A 19411-nucleotide genomic window follows, 5' to 3' on the forward strand; every position below is an offset into this window, starting at 1 on the left:
AGTTATGGAACTACCAGCTCAAATGTCCTACGTGTCAGAGCCCTCGTGTTGTTCATTTCCTATCCCATACGTAGCAAGAGCTACACAGCTCTGGTGATATTCTTGGGAATTCCCAACCAGAGAGCTTCCCAGAAGAAAAGATGTGTTTCATCTTCAGGAGAGCTGTATGATCTATATGATCTGTCTGTCTTCCACTGGCGAAAAGGGGCACTCTGCAGCTACCAAGACATTCACAAGGGCACTTTGTGAAAACATAATTTGTGGGGGTAGACTTTGCAGACTGCTTCTGCACTTTTTATCATTCTAATCTAAAAAGCTGAGAGATAACTTGAAAACCAATCGAGTTGAAGCTGTTTAGTTAGTCTTAAGACTCCTTAAACAAAAGGAATGCCTGTTGAAACAGGTATTTACAAGACTTCTGTTTTGCATCCACGACTGCATGTGCACACATAGGAGCTGTAATTAGCTGCAGCTTTGTTTGGACTATCAAGGCAAAGCTGAACACAGGGGCCTTGTTAAAACCTAACAGGATTTTAGTGAAACGTCTATATTGTGCGATGCAAATAGTCTCCCGCCCTCTCTTGTTGTTTCATCACACCTGTGTTTTATTTTCAGGGGATCACATGTTGTCTCAATCACTGCCCTGTGACAGGCTGCCTAAGATTTATAGTCGTGATGAAAAGTCGTTCCAGTGCAGGTCTGGTGTATCAGTTTCCTCCTCAGACACGTACATGTTTGAAAAGCTTTGCGTACCATTAGAGCTCTTCCCCATGAAGAAGCGTGAAGCTTCCTCTGAACACTGAACACACAGGCTCGTGTGTTCAAGTCTGTGTGTCTTGAAGACCCTATGACGACTGCCTGTTCAAATAAACATCTGGCATTAAATTGGGTCAATAAAAAGAGTCTTTGACATGTTCTGGTCTCAACTGACTTTTACGAGTTTGTCAACATTTCCAAACATAACTCAGTTTTGGGATTGATGATGAAGTCATCTGCAATAGATTTTTATTAGGGTTAAAGTCAGGCTTGCGCTGTTTTTTATCTGTAAAACCATGTTTCACTGCTTAGAACTGGGTCGACAATGGTGTGTTTGCAATTTTGTGTTGGCTATGGACTGACAACATAATCTTAGATATAAAGAAAGTTAAAGAATTTCAACCTTTGGGGCATTACGAACTTTTTTTTTCCGATGTTGTTGTAAATAGTTTCAGTCTAAAGCGATTTTCTTTTCCTAACAGCTTCATTGAGTCTCGTCTTGTCCTTAAGAAAACTCAGTGAAATATACACATGGATATGTTGTATATCCTCTCTTTCTCATCCAACCTTTGCTCTGTTCTCTCTTTTTTTTTCCACCGTTCTTTCTTCCATTTCACATCTGGAAACAATGAATTGAATGCAGACCTGGTGTGTAAATCTACCTGTTGTCCTATCACTAGAGATCAGTAGGAAAGAAGTCATAAAATATAAAAAGGATAATTCATCAACTTGAGAAGGAAGCTGTCAAATCCTCTACCCTCCCTTTTCCTCTATACATGTGCATGTATTCAAAAATGTCTATGCACATGGTCTGTGCAGTACTAAACATTGTGTATTAAGTGAATTATCTTCCATTATGGCACCAACATAAAGAGCGAGAATATAGAACATTATTATTACAAATACAGAATTTCCAACCGTTTTCTACTGTCTTCCAGGAAGAGCAGGAGACCAGCTATACCATTCTTCGAGCTCGGGGTTGTAATGTGACCCTGAATGGTCTGAAGCCCAACACAGCCTACCTGCTCCAGATCAGAGCTCGCACTGCCGCTGGATATGGAGCCAGCAGCCCCAGCTTCCAGTTTGAAACCAGCCCTGACTGTAAGCTCAGCATGTGGAGGATTTTTTTTTTTCTGACTGAAAATCTGTAGTGCTGTGCAAGAATACCTTTTTTTCAATTTCTTTTGCGTCACTACCACTAACAACATATAATTTTAAGTTACAGGCCAAATAAAGTAGTGTGTAATTTTGAGGTGAAAGCAAAAGGTTTAGTTGTTTTTTTTATTTATTTATTTTTGTACAAATAAAAGTCTTAAAAGTTTGGCAGACACATTTATGCAACCTCATTTACTCTGATACACCTAAGTAAAATCCAGAGAAACCAACCGTATATTTGATAATAAATAGTAATTTAATCGCCGCGTAAACCCAGCTGTTATTTGAAGGCCTTGAATATTTGTTAGAGAACATTGGAGAACAAGCAACATCATGAAGACCAAACATGAAATTTATTAAGTTGTGGAAAAGTAGTAAGCAGCGTTAGGTGATAAAACAATACCAATCCAATCCACTATGTAATTTAAAGTCTAGAAAATATTTGCAAACCTACCAAGAAATGGCAGTACTAGTAAAAAATAAATCTGTTGGTTGTGTGCTCCATAAATCTGCCTCCAACAGGACAGCATTGTTACAGGAGAGCCCTGGGAAGCTCCGCTTGCAGTTTGACACAAGCCATGCAGGGGACAGAGTGAGCATGTTGAAGGAATAGCTATAAACAGGGTGTGCATCTTGGTTTCAACCCAAAATATAACATGAGGTGAAAAACTGAAACTAGAGATTGCCTTGAATACACAGTCTCTACAGTCAACCATGGTGATGCAGCGTCATGCTTTAGGCATCTGTAAGTCAGAGAATACACAGAGCTAAATGTAGGGCAGTTTCAGAAAAACAAGACAAACTTGCTAGAAGCTGAAAAAGACTTAAAACTTTGGTGGAGGTTCACCTTCCAACAAGAAAATATTACTGAACGTCCTTCTGGAACTGGAATGAGGTTTAGATCAAATCATACTGGTGTGTTTGCCGGCTCAGTTGGTGTCTACTGAAAATCTGTGGTAAGATTTCTACCCAGATTTTAAAAATAACAAAAGATATGGCAGATTGAGTTGTTTTGTATAAAATGGGCAAGAATTTCAGTTTCTAGATGTGCGAAGGGTGAACCATTGTATTCAAGGTAGTTGTACAAAAAAATGACTAATGGAAACTAGATAAAAATGGTAATATATAGTGATAGTAAACTTTAGAATTTTTCAATTGTAAACGAATTAAATCCAAACATAATTTTCTTTCGCTGTATAACTGTTAGCTGGTGTTGGCCTCCAACAAAAACTCAAAACAAGAATACATCAACGTTTATGGTTGCGATGCAACAAAATATGAAAAGCTCTTCCACAATGTACTGCGTATGTTACTTTTTTCAGATGATATATGTGTTTTGATGTCCCTAAAACGCGTTGTGCTTGGTTCTCTTTCAGCAGCCTTCTCAATCTCCAGTGAGAACAGCCAGGTTGTCTTAATTGCCATTTCCTGCGCGGTGGCCATCATACTGCTCACCGTGCTGCTCTACGTCCTGATTGGAAGGTCTGTCCCCAATCAGTCATCTGGATTTTAAATTGCAGTCTCCTTCAATCACATCAATCTGTTTACTCTCTGTTTTCAGTTGGAAATGATTACTAATTGAATAAGTGTTTTTTAAATAATTTATTTACCTTATGCATTGCATACTACAAATTTATATTCAAAACATCTGCGCTCGAGCTATCCATATATTGTGTGTATTCGTGTGTGTGGTGGCTGCGAGCAGATGTGTGGCTCAAGTTGGCTGACAGGAGTCTTCAGACAGACCACACTGTAAATCCGTGGCACATTACAAGACTTACTTATCCTCACTAGGCTTATGAGAGCTGATTTCTCACACACACAAAGCTCTCACCAGCCTCCAGGCTGAGCCATTGGGTGAAGTCTTACTGGAAATTGTGGCTCTAGTTTGGATTTTTCTCTCTGAATTGGCAGGTTTTGTTGCCGCAGCAAATCCAAACATCCTGATGAGAAAAGACTTCACTTTGGCAACGGCCACCGTAAGTTTTTCATGTCGTTTTCTGTCATTTCACAAACTTGAAAATGTAGCTGCAGAATTACGGCTCGGACAACGCTGGCTCGAGGCCTGATGCTGCCGAGCTCAACTTGATTCCACGTTAACTATTTTAAATCTTAACAAAAACGGGGCCATGTTGAAAAGGATGTGTTTTTGTTATTATGAAAATGAGTTATTAATTTACAAAAGGGAAACGTTTTTTGTGTCCAAAAACAAGTTTAAGAATCTGTTACAGTTTCCTCTTTTTTCACCAGAATTAGCTTACAGTTAAGGATTTTAGCTTTAATAAAGTTTTATTTAATACCATTTGATAACAACTAAAATGAACTTTATTCAGTTTTTTTTTTTTTTTTTACATTTTGCTTCTTGTTCTTCTCAAAGAGTCTTAAAGCAACAATATTTATTTGACATCATTGTACCTTTAACCTTCTTCCAAGAATCAGCCACTAACTTCCCAGACACCAAACAGACTCTGCTACACTGTGAATAATTTGTTTGGGTCAGTTACTAAACATAAATTTTATCATGACAAGACTACTAAAACACAACACAAACACTGCAGGGTCACAGGGGGGGCTGGTGCTCTAGAAAACATTAAGATACCGCTTAAAATGCTCAGTTTCTCTGCTTTTACTTTTTATTGGTGAACGTTTGAGTAAAATGAACATTGTTCTTTTATTCGATGAACTACTGACAACATGTTTCTGAAATGTGAAGGAAAAATGTAGTATTTATTTGCAGAAAATTAGAAATTGTCAAAATAATGAAAATGATGCAGCGCTTCATACCTCAAATACTGCAAAGAAAAACAAGTTTATATTCATTTAGAAACAACAATACCAATATTTTAACTCAGCAAGAGTTCATAAGTCAATATTTGGTGGAATAGCCAATGGGGCTCAGTGCAGTGGTCTCTTAATTTTTTCCAGAGCTGTATATATAGTGACCCTCTTCTGAAGTTAAAGACCTCTCCCTAAGTTACCTTTTTATATTTTTCTGATCCCTGATCCCTCCTCCTTATTTTTCCTGCAGTGCGCCTGCCAGGAATCAGGACGTATGTGGATCCCCACACGTATGAGGACCCGAGCCAGGCTGTTCATGAGTTTGCCAAGGAACTTGACGCCTCCTGCATTGCTATTGATAAAGTCGTGGGAGCAGGTAGGACACAGGGAACACATTGTTGCATTAGTCACACATGCAAGATGTGGGTTGTTTTGGACAGGTTTTTAGTAATACCAGACTATGTTGAATAATTAATATAATCATTTCCTCTGTTCTAATTAGACTTGTAAAAATATACGCCCTTTGTACTCACCAATATTTTTAATTGTAGCAATGTGTAATTTAGAAATTTCCTCATGACCCTGATTTCAGAATGACCTACTGAAGCAATTAAATGAAGATTAGTAATGCAGAAAAAGTTCTGAATATTACATCACCATTAATGCCATTTGTTTTCATACTTCTTTATAATTAATCTGCGTGGCAAAAGAGTACTCTATGAGAAATAAATTAACTTCTACATGTATCAACATTTTCAAAGCAATGTCTGGATGAGTTATATTTGTGCTATATACAACAATAAGAAACATATTATGTTTTGGTTTAACTTCCATCTACCTTTCTACTTCTTACTTATAGTACAGGAAAACAGAAAGTAATGTGAGGCAACCGTCATCTACCCGTAAGCAAATACCATGGACCTTATTCTGGAAGTGAAGCAAAATTCCTGTCTTGTTATTTTCCCCCCCATCACTTCCTATATGGTAAAGCTGATAACTTGAGCAGGAGTGACAACTGAACAGTGATCAATTATGATTCATGTCGAGTTCAGTCAGAGTAGATATATTCAGCCTCTGGCACACAAGTTCAGACTACTTTCTAGAGTCCCATCAGACCTTCACACTGCAAAACCGATGGGATGACCTGGGAAAAAAGTACCTGACGAGACGCTGGACTGTAATCAGGAAAGCTGCTTTTATTTTAGAGGGCTGATTCAAGTTTTAATACTTTTAAAGAATTAAATCAAGAACCTACTTAATACTCTTCTCATTGAGTTAAACTTTACAGTCTCCAATAAATATGTGATGTAACTGTCAAATCTTTCCTTTGATGTTTTCAAGAACCTACTTAATACTCTTCTCATTGAGTTAAATCAAATTAAATCAAGAACCTACTTAATACTCTTCTCATTGAGTTAAACTTTACAGTCTCCAATAAATATGTGATGTAACTGTCAAATCTTTCCTTTGATGTTTTTTTTTTAAAGTAAGTGAAGCTTGATTTTGGTATTTAGTTTTGTCAACTTAAAATGTGACCTTGAACCCCTATATTTACCAAATGCAAACATTGCTGTCCATTAACTGTCTCCTACCTACTATCCAAATTTGAAACTTTAATGAGGACACAAAACCAAAACACATTAAACCTCCTATTTCTTCGACTCTGCCTCCTCAGCCCCTCTGATTGTTAAGTCGACTTTGATCTTGTTGGCAACTTGTGAATCTGTGTTATAAAGCAAGAACAACAGTCTTGCCAGTCCTCTTAGCTTGGTCAGACCTGAGCATCAAATCTAAACACCATGGTTCTCCTAAAACAGGAAAGGAGTGAGTGTTCCTAATTAAGCCTTATTAGAGCAGGATCCCCTTTCTGAGAGTGACCACATGAAGAAAGTGCCTCTGCCTGTTTTTTTTGTTTTTTTTTCTGTGCATAGCTGAAGGCCTGGGGAATGAAGCAAACCAGGAAAGAACAGGAACACTTTTTGGTATTTAGACAGGTTGTAATTATTCTGGTTTAAGTCATTCCAGACTGTTGCTTCATGTCCACTGTTTGACCCACACTCTCTGATCCAGAGCTGCTTTTGGATATAAGTGTACTGGATTAAGAAAAAGATCTGCACGTCTCAGCTCTGACATCACCCCACATAAACTTATTCAGGGCGTGCGTGCATTTAGGCTCAACACACATTCAAACACAACACAGAGAGGTATGACCAGACTACAGTAGTTGTATAGTCTAGCCAGGAGTCTGTCACATGGGCCTATGAAGTGGCTAGACTACCTAAAAAGCTTGCACTCCCTTACAAAAACATACACATTCTCCACAGACTTTCTCAGTTTATCTTAGGATGGACAAAACTCAGCCATCTCCTCAAGATCAAATAAAGCTCCATGAGCTCTTGAAATGTTGATAACACTGTTTAACTCCAGATGACCAAAAGTTTGAAAAATCATATTAGTGAAAAGACAGCCAGACAGATAGAAGTTAAATATTTATGACGATTGAAATCAAAAATGATATGCATTCAAACAAGTGATTTGTGTTGTGTCTATGTTATCTTAACTGTAGGTGAGTTTGGAGAAGTGTGCAGTGGTCGCCTAAAACTGCCCAGCAAGAAGGAGATCTGTGTGGCCATCAAGACTCTTAAAGGAGGTTACACAGACAAGCAGAGGCGGGACTTCCTTGCAGAAGCATCAATCATGGGACAGTTTGATCACCCCAACATCATCAGGCTGGAGGGTGTAGTGACACGCAGTAAGTGCATTCATAATCAACTTAAACATTTACAGACACAGAGAGACTTCTTTTCTCAGTCACTGCAGCAAAATAATTTTGTTCAATGAATATCTGAAGTGTCAGTCTCTAGCTATGTTGTCACACGAATTTAAAAGAAAACTTTTCACATGTTTCAAAAACGGGGAAAGAAGTAGATGCTGCAAACTAGTGTGGATCTCATGTCTCTGAAAAACCGAGAGAGTTCTCACCTCCAAGCTTTAGGTTTGGACCTCACTCTGGAAGGGAAACTTTGCTATGTGAGCTTAAAAAACCTTCTTGAGAACTTGAGTAAGTTATTTCAAATTGTACTGTTTCCATAAATCCTTTCTGATGCAATACTCCATGATGCACATAAAAAAGCATTGATGGAAACATGCAAAATAATGTACAATCCTGAAATATTTTAACACATGCAATTTCTATAAATATTTATGATATTTTATGTGTTTGTTGTGTTTGTTATTACAATTTTATGTAATGGACCAAACAATGTTTTCCATATTTCCAAAGTAAAAGCAAAAAGGTAAAAAGATCATTTTATGTTTGTTTTTTTTGTTTTGTTTTTTCGAGCTTGATAGTATAAAATAACACATGAACAAGGAATGCAAAAGACCCATATTAAAAAAAAAAAATTTCAGTGTGAATTGTTCCACAAATTAAAATAATATATGGCTGTGCATTTGCTTTTAAGCCAAGTAGGGCACACAGCAAACACGTAGAAGAAGATCCATCGGTCCATTTACATTCAAAAGTTCTGGCCTCATGCAAAATGTTGCTTGGAAGAAAGTTTACTCTGCACATTTCCCTGAATACATCATCCCCACCATGAATCATGGTGGTGGCAGCATCATGATATGGAGAAGCTGGTCAGAGCTGACAGAACATTGGAAACAAATTCTGACAAAAAAAAAGAAAACTATTAAGAACAGATGAAGCTTTAATACCAGACATAAAGTTCCACTTCCAGCTGTAATTGCAGCAGAGGGTTGGCTGAATCTATGCACATCACACTTTTGGGGATTTTATTTGTAATTTGTATTTTATCTGAACCATGTTCCCTTTCACTTATTATGCACAACTTTCATACATCACCAAAAATCCCAATACAATACACTTAAAGTTAGTGGTTGCATTGTTACAAAATTTCCAAATATTCCAGGTTACAAATACTTTTGTAAAGCATAGTTTGTTGGATTAGCCAGAATTCAGGTCAATTAAATGTTTTATTATTTTTTTAAAAATGCAAGCAGAAAATGACACAGTTTCTACATTTTCCTTATGAGGATAGGATTATTGTTTTTTTGGTCTGTTATTTTTTAGACCAATTGTGGATTTGCAATTGTCTATGACAAATGGTTCCACAAATGCCCGACACTTCTGTGTAAAAAGCAACGACTTTTACTGAACTGCTGTGGTATAAATCTCTGCAGATCAATGTGCTCTGATCAAAGTCTGCGTCAGGCACAAGCATTAAATCCATAAATCCATATCTCTGACTTGCACCCCTCTGGGCCTTTTTATAAGACCATCATTAGCACACACAAGACCTCTTTAAAAGGGAACGACTGAAGAAAGAGGAAAATAATGAGTCTGAACTTTGCTGCTAAGAAAAAAGACCTGGCCTCTTACTATCCCTGCGGCACTTGCCTAGTTAAGTAGTTCAACGGCTACAGTTGTTCTTAAAATACCTGAAGAAACTCCTCTGACTTTACTTTCACAGATTTTTTATCTCACATTTATTTCTTATTTTTACTTTCCCTGATTTTCCACCATCTAAAATAAAAAAACTTGGTGATTCTTGAAATTGATTTCACATACTTGTCTCTTGCGACTCTTATCTCCATCTGCATTTAGTTTTTGCAAGAATAATACTGAAATAAAACTTCCTGCAAAACGTTGAGCTTGGTTTGAAACCTTCTTGATGCCAGCGTCAACTGCGCCACTCTGGAGTCTAGATTCAAACTGTTTAAGCAGACTGCTGTGATATGTCAAGTGTTTCATTTTGGTAAAAACTCCCACATTTAAAAAAAAAAAAAAAGTTTTAGAAAAAAGTAGTATCAGGCCAATGAAAATGGTGTTTAAATACAGAAATGCTCTCTTCAATGTGGTGTGACATAAGGATGAAAAGCTTTATGAGGCTACTGTGGTCAGCTTTGGCTCATCTGGATATTGATAAACTGCTGGCTCATGAACTGCCCCCAAAATCTTGAACAGGTTTTAGGTTTTGCTTTAGAATCATGGATGGCAAGATTTTTTTTTTCCACTCAATTTTCCATTAACATTTTAAGATACCACACACTATGAACAGCCAGATTCTCAAACCGCGACGTTTTGTGGCTTACCCTGCTTTTGGTGTGTTTCACTGACTGTCTCCTGGAGAACTATCAAGTCAACTGTCTCCTCTATGATTGTGTAGGCAATGTCACAACATTGCTACATTAAAAATACTTTTTATTGGTATTGTGTAGTTTTCATATTTGGGAAAAAGATTTCTAATTAACTGAAACACACATTTATGTTTGATGATCTTTTTATATTAAGTTGAAACCGAATGTCTGATGAGAATGATGTCTCTCTTTCTGCAGCTAATGAACCAGCACTGAATTCTGTCACAACTAGTTTCAGTTGTTAATACTAAGACTAGACACATCGGGTGCATGTGTGTGTGCATATGACATTTGTGGAGATGTTCTGAACACATGTGCATAAGTCAGAGCAGCACAAGTGCAGGCCCTACTTTTAGAGGGTCCATTTGATATGCTTCCCCACGCAGACACACACCTAAACGCCCAAACACACACAGCTGGAGGGTGATTTATTAAGCTGCTCCTGTTAATTCTTAATAATCCTGAGACTTTCACACCCCATTTACCTTGCTGCTGCTTTTGGCTGATCCATGGGCTGCATGTTTGCAGGATCAGACACACACACGCACGCGTGCTCACATGTGCTTTCTTCACTTTCAAACCGCTACACACACATCTGCATTTGCACACAGACTCTCGCACTTTAGCTGACGGAACAAAGGGGCCTTGGGGCCTTTATCTTTACTGCCAAAGTTGAGAATAGAGAGAAAGAGGGAAGGGAAGAGGGCGGAGGACAAGCAGGAGGATAGTATGCGTGTGTGTGTGTGTTCCTGTCGGGCACTATAAAAGTCATTTGTTGGTAAAGGGAACAATCCATCACAGCCTTTTAGGAAGTGGGTGTGGGCAGAGGTCGTTTTACACCAGCTTTAGTTGAATGATGAGATGTTTTACTATAATTGTTATTGAAAGTTTTGAAATTACTGGCAAAATCCATGCTTCTTAATTAAATAGTCACGGAAACAAAAATACACAAATGTAATGTCTGAATTAAGAAGGTTTTATGGGAAATAAATAAAAGTACAATTTAGTAATTCTACAGTAATTCGAAGTAATTTGTAGATATAGATCAATTTTACCACATTAAATTTAATCTGGATAATATTTTTCAATAGAATATTAATTTACTGAAAGGATGATGTTTTTGCTTTATTTGGATTAAATAATGTTTTTACAGTGATTTTCTTAGATTCTTAGTTTAGTTAAAATTTTTAACAAATGACACAAAAGACTCAACTTTTGCCCTTTAAGAAAAGATATTCTCAATATAGAAAAGAGGGTTAGAGAAGAGATCGAGGGATGGGGTAACAAAGGAAAGGTAGGTCAGAAATAAAAAGGGGCAGAGGGAAGGAGGGCACATAAATCAGAATCAAACTGGAGAAGAAGTACAAACCGCAGTTAAGTCAAGAGTGACATACAGAGAACGTATCTGGGACACAAACAAGTCCTTACTCTGACTCTCTTCAATCAACATCTGGGTAATCTGAAGATTTTTTTTTTACATTCCCTGCAATTCCCAAACATTCCCTGGCCAATGTCTGATCAAATACAGATGGCACAAGGAAGCATGATTTTACAATCAGAGGATCCAAAGAAATAAACACGTTTCACTTTAAAATCTGACCTATAGGAAACCAAGATACCAAGATGTAACCGATACTTGTACTAAAAAAATATTGGCCATCTTCAGTCTAGTTCCCGTAATGGGGCTTTTAGGGTTACTTTACTTTAACTCACCACACTGTTGAATAAATTCAACTTTTCCCATTTCCGCTAATAAATCTTTGCTGCCAGTTTTATGGTAGTGTGACGATCTGTGTTTGTAGAAATTATAACCATTAACAGAAGTTGTCTCTTTCCAGGTAAGCCTGTTATGATTGTCACTGAGTACATGGAGAACGGATCCCTCGATAGCTTCCTAAGAGTAAGTAATTACGTAAACACATGGACCAATGGAGTCGAGGACGACTTATTATGCATGTTAGAAGGACAAATCATAAAACTACTGAAAATTAAGAAACATCTGTGTTCCAAATGTACAACAGTTTGTTGTCTGCATCTGCGTTCTTTTAAAAATCCCAATCTAGTGTGGCAGACGACAAGCTGAGCCAGGCTGTGTCAGAGGTATCTTCCTGTTGAAGGGAAGTTGTTTCTTGCCACTGTCACCACATGCTTCCTTATTATGTGGCAGTGCTGTAAAGTCATTGACCTGATTCAATCAGCTGGGCATCTTTTGATCTAAACTTTATAAATTGAATTAGCCTTAGAATCAAATTAGAATGCATTTGAATTTGAGTGGCTAAATCAAGTTTTATATTTAGGTCAATTATTTAGCTTTTGTAAAGTGCCTGGAGATGACATTTGTTATGAATTTGCACAATAGAAATAAACCAAACTGAAATGATAATGCAACACATCAGTTCATGTCTGTATTTGACCTAACCGGGGACAAGTTAAGGGACAAAGTGATAGAGTAATGTTGGTAATCTAAGATGGGCATTTTAAAACATTGGTTTTGATGTATAAGACCATTGTTTGAGCTATGGTTTGTGTTTCTAACAACATTCTAAATAACTTCCAGTGCTATTCCAAAAATGAAACCATCATTCTTTTGAATGACGGCGGCGCAGCAGCTGTAATTGAAGTTGATGGACGGAACAGTTGTTGAGAAAGAACAGACAGGCCTGCAAATTCTTTCATGTTTCTTTTTTTTTGTGTGTAGAAAGAAAGTAGTATATATCAATGTATTCAACATGTTTAATTGAAGCAACTAATTTTCCATTGAAAACAATTTTAGTTTTTTTTTTTTCTTCCATGGTACTTTCTGATCTGTTCATTCGCTATAAAAGAAAGAAAAAAATCTATCCACGGCTCATGCAAGTGGAATGATTGCAAACGCCATACAATCCAGTCATAGTTGCCATTATCATGCAAAAACCAATTATTGGGCATTTGAGAAATCTGGCTAAAATTAAAATGGACTGTTGTCACAATGGAGAACACTTTGGTTGGATTTTGCTGTTCTTTTTTTCTTTAATGAATTTGTTTCTGGATCAGGAGTAGAGGGTATCCAGTTAGAAATTCAGTATTTATATTTAAGTTTGTTTCATTATCAAAGCACAAACAATATAAAATGTATAGCGATATATTAATTTAATGTACAGAATATGTTGAAACCTGTTTATGAACTCAGAATCCCTTCAGTTTAATTCCTATCTCATGTTTTTTTTAGCTCTACTCTGTTCAATGAGGTTCACACATTATATACCACAGGTTTAATTTTGTAGTGCAAACTACATAAGGAATTTTTCCTTTCTGCTTCAAAACCTTTTTCCTTCCTGCTGTTTGGAAAATCACATTCCAAATACATATTGTGTAATTAATCATACACAATTATAAGGCTCATGTCCATATTTCACACACACATCGACTTTGAATTGTCAATACATGTTCATTTAGCTTGAAAAAAGAAGAAAAAAAAGACTCAAATATTTATTTTTTTTTATCAGTCTCATAAAGTATCAGTATTTGTTCAGTTGTATTCTCATTGCTTTTCCAGTTCAGCTGGAATTTTACTGTTGCCATGGCTCAGTTGTTTGCGGAAGAATTGATCCACTCACTGAAATTAGTTAAAGTACATCAGCCAAGTTACATTACTGGCTTGAAAGCATGAGTGCCAATGCCTGTTTTACACATTTTTTCCACGTCTGTACTGTATCCAAACATACCCATGGCGGCTATAACTGTTATTTCCTCATGTTTTCCCGGAGGCCTGTTCTTCATCACCAAGAACGGGGGCGCACATACAAATACACGCACGTCCATGTTCTCTGTGTTATGCATCGCAGCTTATGTCAGCATACTGCATCCACCGAAGCTTTGAAGTGACTAAACCAGGTGGCCTGGCCTATAAAGGGACCGGATGAAATAAGAGAAGAAGTGGGTCTGATTGGTTTTCAAAGAAAAACACGCTCATCATACAAACTCATCTTGCTCTTAGTTCTCCTTGCGGTGTTTGACAAGCAGAGGGTAAAGTAGAGCAAGAGGAAACCCGCAGATGACCACTGATACAAAACAGAGGCATACAAGAAATGTTGGACACTTTTAGATTCTTTGGAAATGTCTTTGTACTAGCTAAAGGATGCCAAGGGTGGAGGTCCATTGGTTCATTATCTGTAATCTAAATAGTGGTTGTGGTTGTATTGTGCCAAACAAGTTTTGGGGGTTTGAATACTTCTTCAAGTTGTTCAATTTTCTTTAACCTTACTTTCAACCAGTCATTTTTATAGCCCCGGGATTCAGCATAAGCTTAAGATTGAGTACAGGAATGTCAGAGGTGTTTTTTAAAGGTTAATGAAAATTTTGCGGGTTCTAATGAGAAAAGGTCATACTCCACCTCTCTTATTTATATTCAAAAAAAGTACAGCATTCGCAGTTTTGTACGTTTATTTCCTATAACTCTTTCTCCCTTGCCTGTTTTTCTGTCTTTTAGAAACATGATGCCCAGTTTACAGGAATCCAGCTGGTCGGCATGCTGCGTGGCATCGCCTCGGGCATGAAATATTTGTCAGACATGGGCTACGTTCACCGAGACCTGGCAGCCCGAAACATTCTGGTCAACAGCAATCTGGTGTGCAAAGTGTCAGACTTTGGCTTGTCCAGAGTGCTGGAGGACGACCCTGAGGCTGCGTACACCACCAGGGTAAGCTGGGCCACAAAGGCAAATCAAGAACACAGTGAACTACATGAATTATTGCACTGAGAAAGGTCCTGCGGCTCATTATTCTTCTTTGTTAGGTGCCTATTAAAATAAAAACAACTTTGCCAACATCATAGCTAGATACACAGTTTAATTTTTTATTTTTGCACATCACAGTATAGACAGATATAATGTAGTGTTTTTATTTGTCACAAAACTGCACAGAATTTTCTTCTGTTAAAGCAGATTTATTTTTCTTTTGAAGTATGTTATTTAGGAAGTGTGAAACATGTGAAGATATATATTTTCTTTGTTCAGTTTCCTTCAAAGTAGAATGAGTTTTAATTTTACTATGGAAATTTGTAGATTTCTAAGTTCTACATGCAGATACATTCTGCAGGAAACATTGAATATAAAACCCAAAATATATTTCTCCAGTTGACAGATTATTATTTTTTTATAATTACAAAAATGTTTAGGTTAATCCAGAAAAGCAACATAAAAGAGGATTTGTGATGAAAATAATGGCTTAACCTCATTAGCATGTTTGTGTTTTTTGTTCTTGATTTACTTCTGCAGTAGATGCTCTTGTCAAAAACTGAAACATAGCAGGAGCCGTGTCACGTTCCAGACGTTCATCTGTCTTTTTTTCTCCTGTGTGTATGTGTATGTGCATAAGTGGTCAGCATAGCGTCTTCTGGTCTAAACTATACATGCAACCCTTTAAAACAGGGTTTAATTTGCTGGTTGAAAATTGCTTTTCAAATAAACAGTCTGTGTGGCATTTGCCTTTCTCACAGAAGATGCGTAAAATGGAATAATAACACAGATTCACAACTCCACCATCCATGAGACTCAAAGGCTTGTTAGAAGCTTTTTTTAATTATTATTATTGTTTCTTGTCTGTGCTTGAATAAACTTTTAATTTTTGTATATTCAAGTTTAGACTTTTTTTTTTTTTTTTTACTGCTGCTTGAGAGTTTAATGGAGCACAAGTTTAGAAAGATGTCATATTTATGAGAGTTATAAGTTTATTCGTGCAATCATTTGTCTGTGTTTTCACTGTCATGCATTTTCCAGTGTTTCCCTCAGCAGTAGACAGCATAATATTTTAGATCTTTTTAGATAACAGTCTGTATAACTGTGCATTCCAAAGCAAAGGCGAACTGACTTGGCTGTCTCTGTTACGATTGGCCAATGTCAACATCCTCTCCTTAGCACTATTTTCTTCATTTGTCTTGCTTTTCAGGAAGAAAAACAAATTTTGTTACACAAAGGAAACATTGGAATATAATTTGGTTTATATTTCCCTTCCTTTCTTTAATGTTGATGTGAATTAATCTTAATTAAGACTAAATCTGTTCAAATATTTTTGTTACAATTCTGTGAGTCAATATTTTTGCCTCAAGTTTTTTATAAACCGGATGGCTTATTTTGGTTTAGCTTCTCTTTGATTCATCATAAATTTTGATCCAGACATCTTCTACTTTGAACTGGTTTGAGTACACTTCTATTAATAAAAAGTAATTTTAGAAATCTCAAAAGTTCTCCAATTTTCCATTTACCATTGCATATTGGAAAACATTTGCCACAATGGTCTGTATGTGAGGGATAAAAGGAATATTTTTTGGAACGTCGAGTATTGCTAAATTTTTGAGTAGACTTATTTATTTCATGTGCTTCAGGTTTAAATTGCGAGTGGGTATCAGTACGATGACACGTTAATAAATAAATGTTTTCATACTTGGAAATAAATTTCAATACTCTGTGAATACCCCTAAGTTTTTAGATAATAATTAGCTGAATGAATCAGACAGTCATCCTGTCAGTTTCACTTTTAGTTTTAAGCATCTGGCATGCTAAGACAACTGACTCTTCATCACTGCAGACAGAGCGTCTGTACGTTGTTGCATGAGATTAAGAAATCTTGCTGTTGGGCAATTTCCCCCATATTTGAACTGCAGTTAAGTAAGTGGTTCACGTGTGTTATATACCTACAGAACTCATGCTGTATAACTTTTTAATATGTCCAACAATGTGTAGGAAGGCAGTGATGGAGCTTTTTGAACTAATGCAGCATATCTTCCTACACCATTGAAACAAAAGACACAGTAGTGTTAGGGAGACAATAGGGTGGTAAAGGAGGGACATAAGATTCCAGCCGGGGATGGAAAATTCACTCTTATACTTTATGCCTTGCCATCAAGTAATTTATCTTTGCACACGAAGGTCACAAATTACATGAAACAACACTTCACCACTTTTTTATAGCACCAGATTTGATTCCACGACTCACCCAAGAGCCAGCAATGTCTGCAACACACTTTTTTTTGTCTTACATATTTTCTGAGTTACGTTTATAGGATTCATCCGTAAAAATAACAAAAAACATATTAAGGCAAAATCATATCATATGATAATTCTTTCTTTTACTGATCACAGGGAGGAAAAATCCCCATCCGGTGGACAGCCCCAGAGGCAATCGCCTACAGGAAGTTTACATCAGCCAGCGATGCTTGGAGTTATGGCATCGTTCTCTGGGAGGTGATGTCATATGGAGAACGGCCATACTGGGAGATGTCCAATCAGGATGTAAGTGTTGCCAATTTTCTATTCTTTTTTAAGAAGGGGAGACAACTAAACCTCTTATTAGTGTGGTGTGGGGCAACCACGACACCAAAAGGGTTGGCAGCTTCGCTCAAGCTTCATCCAGATTCTCTCGCATCCTTTTCAGAACCTTTGCAAAAACTAAATGATTCAAAACCAACTACCCCTGTTGAAAGATTAAGATTAGTTTTGTGAAACAAACTGAATGACCTACATTCCCACAGTTGGAGAGTTTTATATGAAACGAAAAACAATATAACAACCTAAACTCTAAACAAATATTTGTATTAAAACATAAACCAGTTAGTGATATGCAAGAATAAAGCCGTTTTTGTTTTTTTGTGTTTTTTTTGTTTTTTTATCTGCTCTACTTTTTCTGTTTTCATATGTGCTGTAACAATATATTTGATGTTGATGCTAATAACTCAACCATCTCTAGTCCAGAACAATTGAAAACAATTTTTTTAAAGAAATTTTATATAAATTCATTCTAATCCAGTGTATTCTTGCCTGCAGGTAATAAAAGCTGTAGACGAGGGTTACCGCTTACCACCCCCCATGGACTGCCCTGCCACACTCTATCAACTGATGTTGGACTGCTGGCAGAAGGAGCGGAATAACCGTCCGAAGTTTGACCAAATTGTCAGCATCCTTGACAAACTCATCCGCAACCCCTGCAGCCTCAAAATCACAGCCAACACTACATCCAGGTACCAGCGGTATACTGAATATTTGATTTTCTTCATTCGGGATTTTGCACATAGAGAAAGTAGCACAGAAGAACAAACAATAAAGGATATACCATCATTTGTTAAGCCAGATCTTCCGAAACAAATAATATTTTATAATCAACTAAGAGAGTAAATTCTGGTAATTGTGAAAGTCAAAGTTTGAACAAAGGAAATATTTCTTCTTCATTTTATTTCTTCAACTTTGATTTGCAATCAAACTTGTTTATAAGCTCTGGTGTTGTTATTTCTTGCTACAGTGTAAATGTACAAAATCATAAATTTTTCTCTATTCATACATTAAGTAAACTTAAAGGCATTGAAATGATTGTTTTAATGGTAACTGCAAGTTTACTATGTGTCAATAAAGATTCATTTAATCAATATAAACATGCAAAAGAAAGTATTACAATCTGTGAAAGTAAAAGCATTTTTATATAGTTTATTTCAGCTTGACAGTGCATAATGGAAAACTTCAACTAAAGAACTGCTCTCCTAGGAGAGCAACTGGCAAAACTTAAAAACAATTAAAAAAAACATAATTTTTTTGTTTTTGTTTAACTTCAGCAGCACTTTATTTCTTCATCCTCCTGCCCCCTTTTGTTGTTCTCATTGTGTGTTTTTTTTTTCCTTCTTATTTTTTCTTCTTCCACTGGGCTTGTCTCTATTGTTTGGGCGACAATTCTCCCAGGGGGCCGTGGGGAAGCAGGGCAGCACATGTACAGTTGTCAGTTCTGAGCGGGCAGAGAGACGGGCGTTGGGTCTACAGCAGAAGGCAATGGTATTATGGAGATGTCAGAACTCATAACATTGACTAATGATTTCTTAAGAAAGTGAAAATAGGTCCCTTGGAGTTTGCATGTAATTTTCTTGATTGGCTTTTAACACTGGGTGAGCGCGGCCTGGCCAACTGAGTCCTGCCTGGTGATTTATTAGAACTGCTAGTGCGGATATGTTTGTGTGTATGTGGAAGCGAGGGAGAGAGTGTGTGGTGGCAGCGGCAGTTGCACAGCAGGAGCAGCTGCTCTCAGCTCAACACACCTCGTTTGTCTCAGGGCTGTCCTGGCAGGCTAATGTACTGCCCCCCTCCCTCCCAACCCCGGACCGAAGCCTGCGACCAGAGTCGAGCATCTGGAGACTTGGGAGGTGGAAGTTGGTTAGAGTTTACTGTCTCTGCATGCGGATGGAAAAAGAGTGGGGGTCACTGGGCCAAGGTTGGCTGTCAGAGACAAATTATAGGCCAACAGGAGTCCAATCAGGGTTGGAGGTCACTGTCAAAATTGCTTTTCAAGGTGTTTAAAACATGAAACTGTAGGTTTTTGTGTTTTCTGAGAAAAGACATTGTCCATTTTGATCAAAAAAGTGTGGCAGTGGCAAAAGAAAACCTAACCTAGTGATACACTTGGTTGAAAGGTTGTAGTGCAATATGTATTCTGCCTCATAGGAAAATAATATGTTCAAATCTCATTTTATGTAGTCTGGCATGCTGCCGTCATGCATTTATATATTTTCTGCAGGTGCTTTTTCTTTCAATCTGAATATTGTGTGACAT

At 37.2% G+C, this 19411-nt stretch overlaps 1 protein-coding gene across 3 annotated transcripts in view; it reads left to right on the forward strand.

Annotated features, from left to right (window-relative positions):
• epha3 (eph receptor A3) overlaps positions 1-19411 on the forward strand; it is a 108918-nt gene that overhangs the window by 78505 nt on the left and 11002 nt on the right. For 2 of the 3 annotated variants that reach the window (XM_081604519.1, XM_081604517.1), the window contains exons 7-15: positions 1695-1857; positions 3288-3393; positions 3826-3890; positions 4940-5065; positions 7256-7441; positions 11688-11749; positions 14318-14527; positions 16967-17116; positions 17648-17841. In XM_081604519.1, the coding sequence (XP_081460645.1) occupies positions 1695-1857; positions 3288-3393; positions 3826-3890; positions 4940-5065; positions 7256-7441; positions 11688-11749; positions 14318-14527; positions 16967-17116; positions 17648-17841 (1262 nt within the window). The remainder of the gene's footprint in view (positions 1-1694; positions 1858-3287; positions 3394-3825; positions 3891-4939; positions 5066-7255; positions 7442-11687; positions 11750-14317; positions 14528-16966; positions 17117-17647; positions 17842-19411) is intronic. The other variant, XM_081604518.1, reaches the window with a different exon arrangement.

The sequence above is a fragment of the Poecilia reticulata genome, chromosome 2 (assembly GCF_904066995.2).
Source record: "Poecilia reticulata chromosome 2, P_reticulata-male-v2, whole genome shotgun sequence".
Taxonomy (NCBI): Eukaryota; Metazoa; Chordata; class Actinopteri; order Cyprinodontiformes; family Poeciliidae; genus Poecilia; species Poecilia reticulata.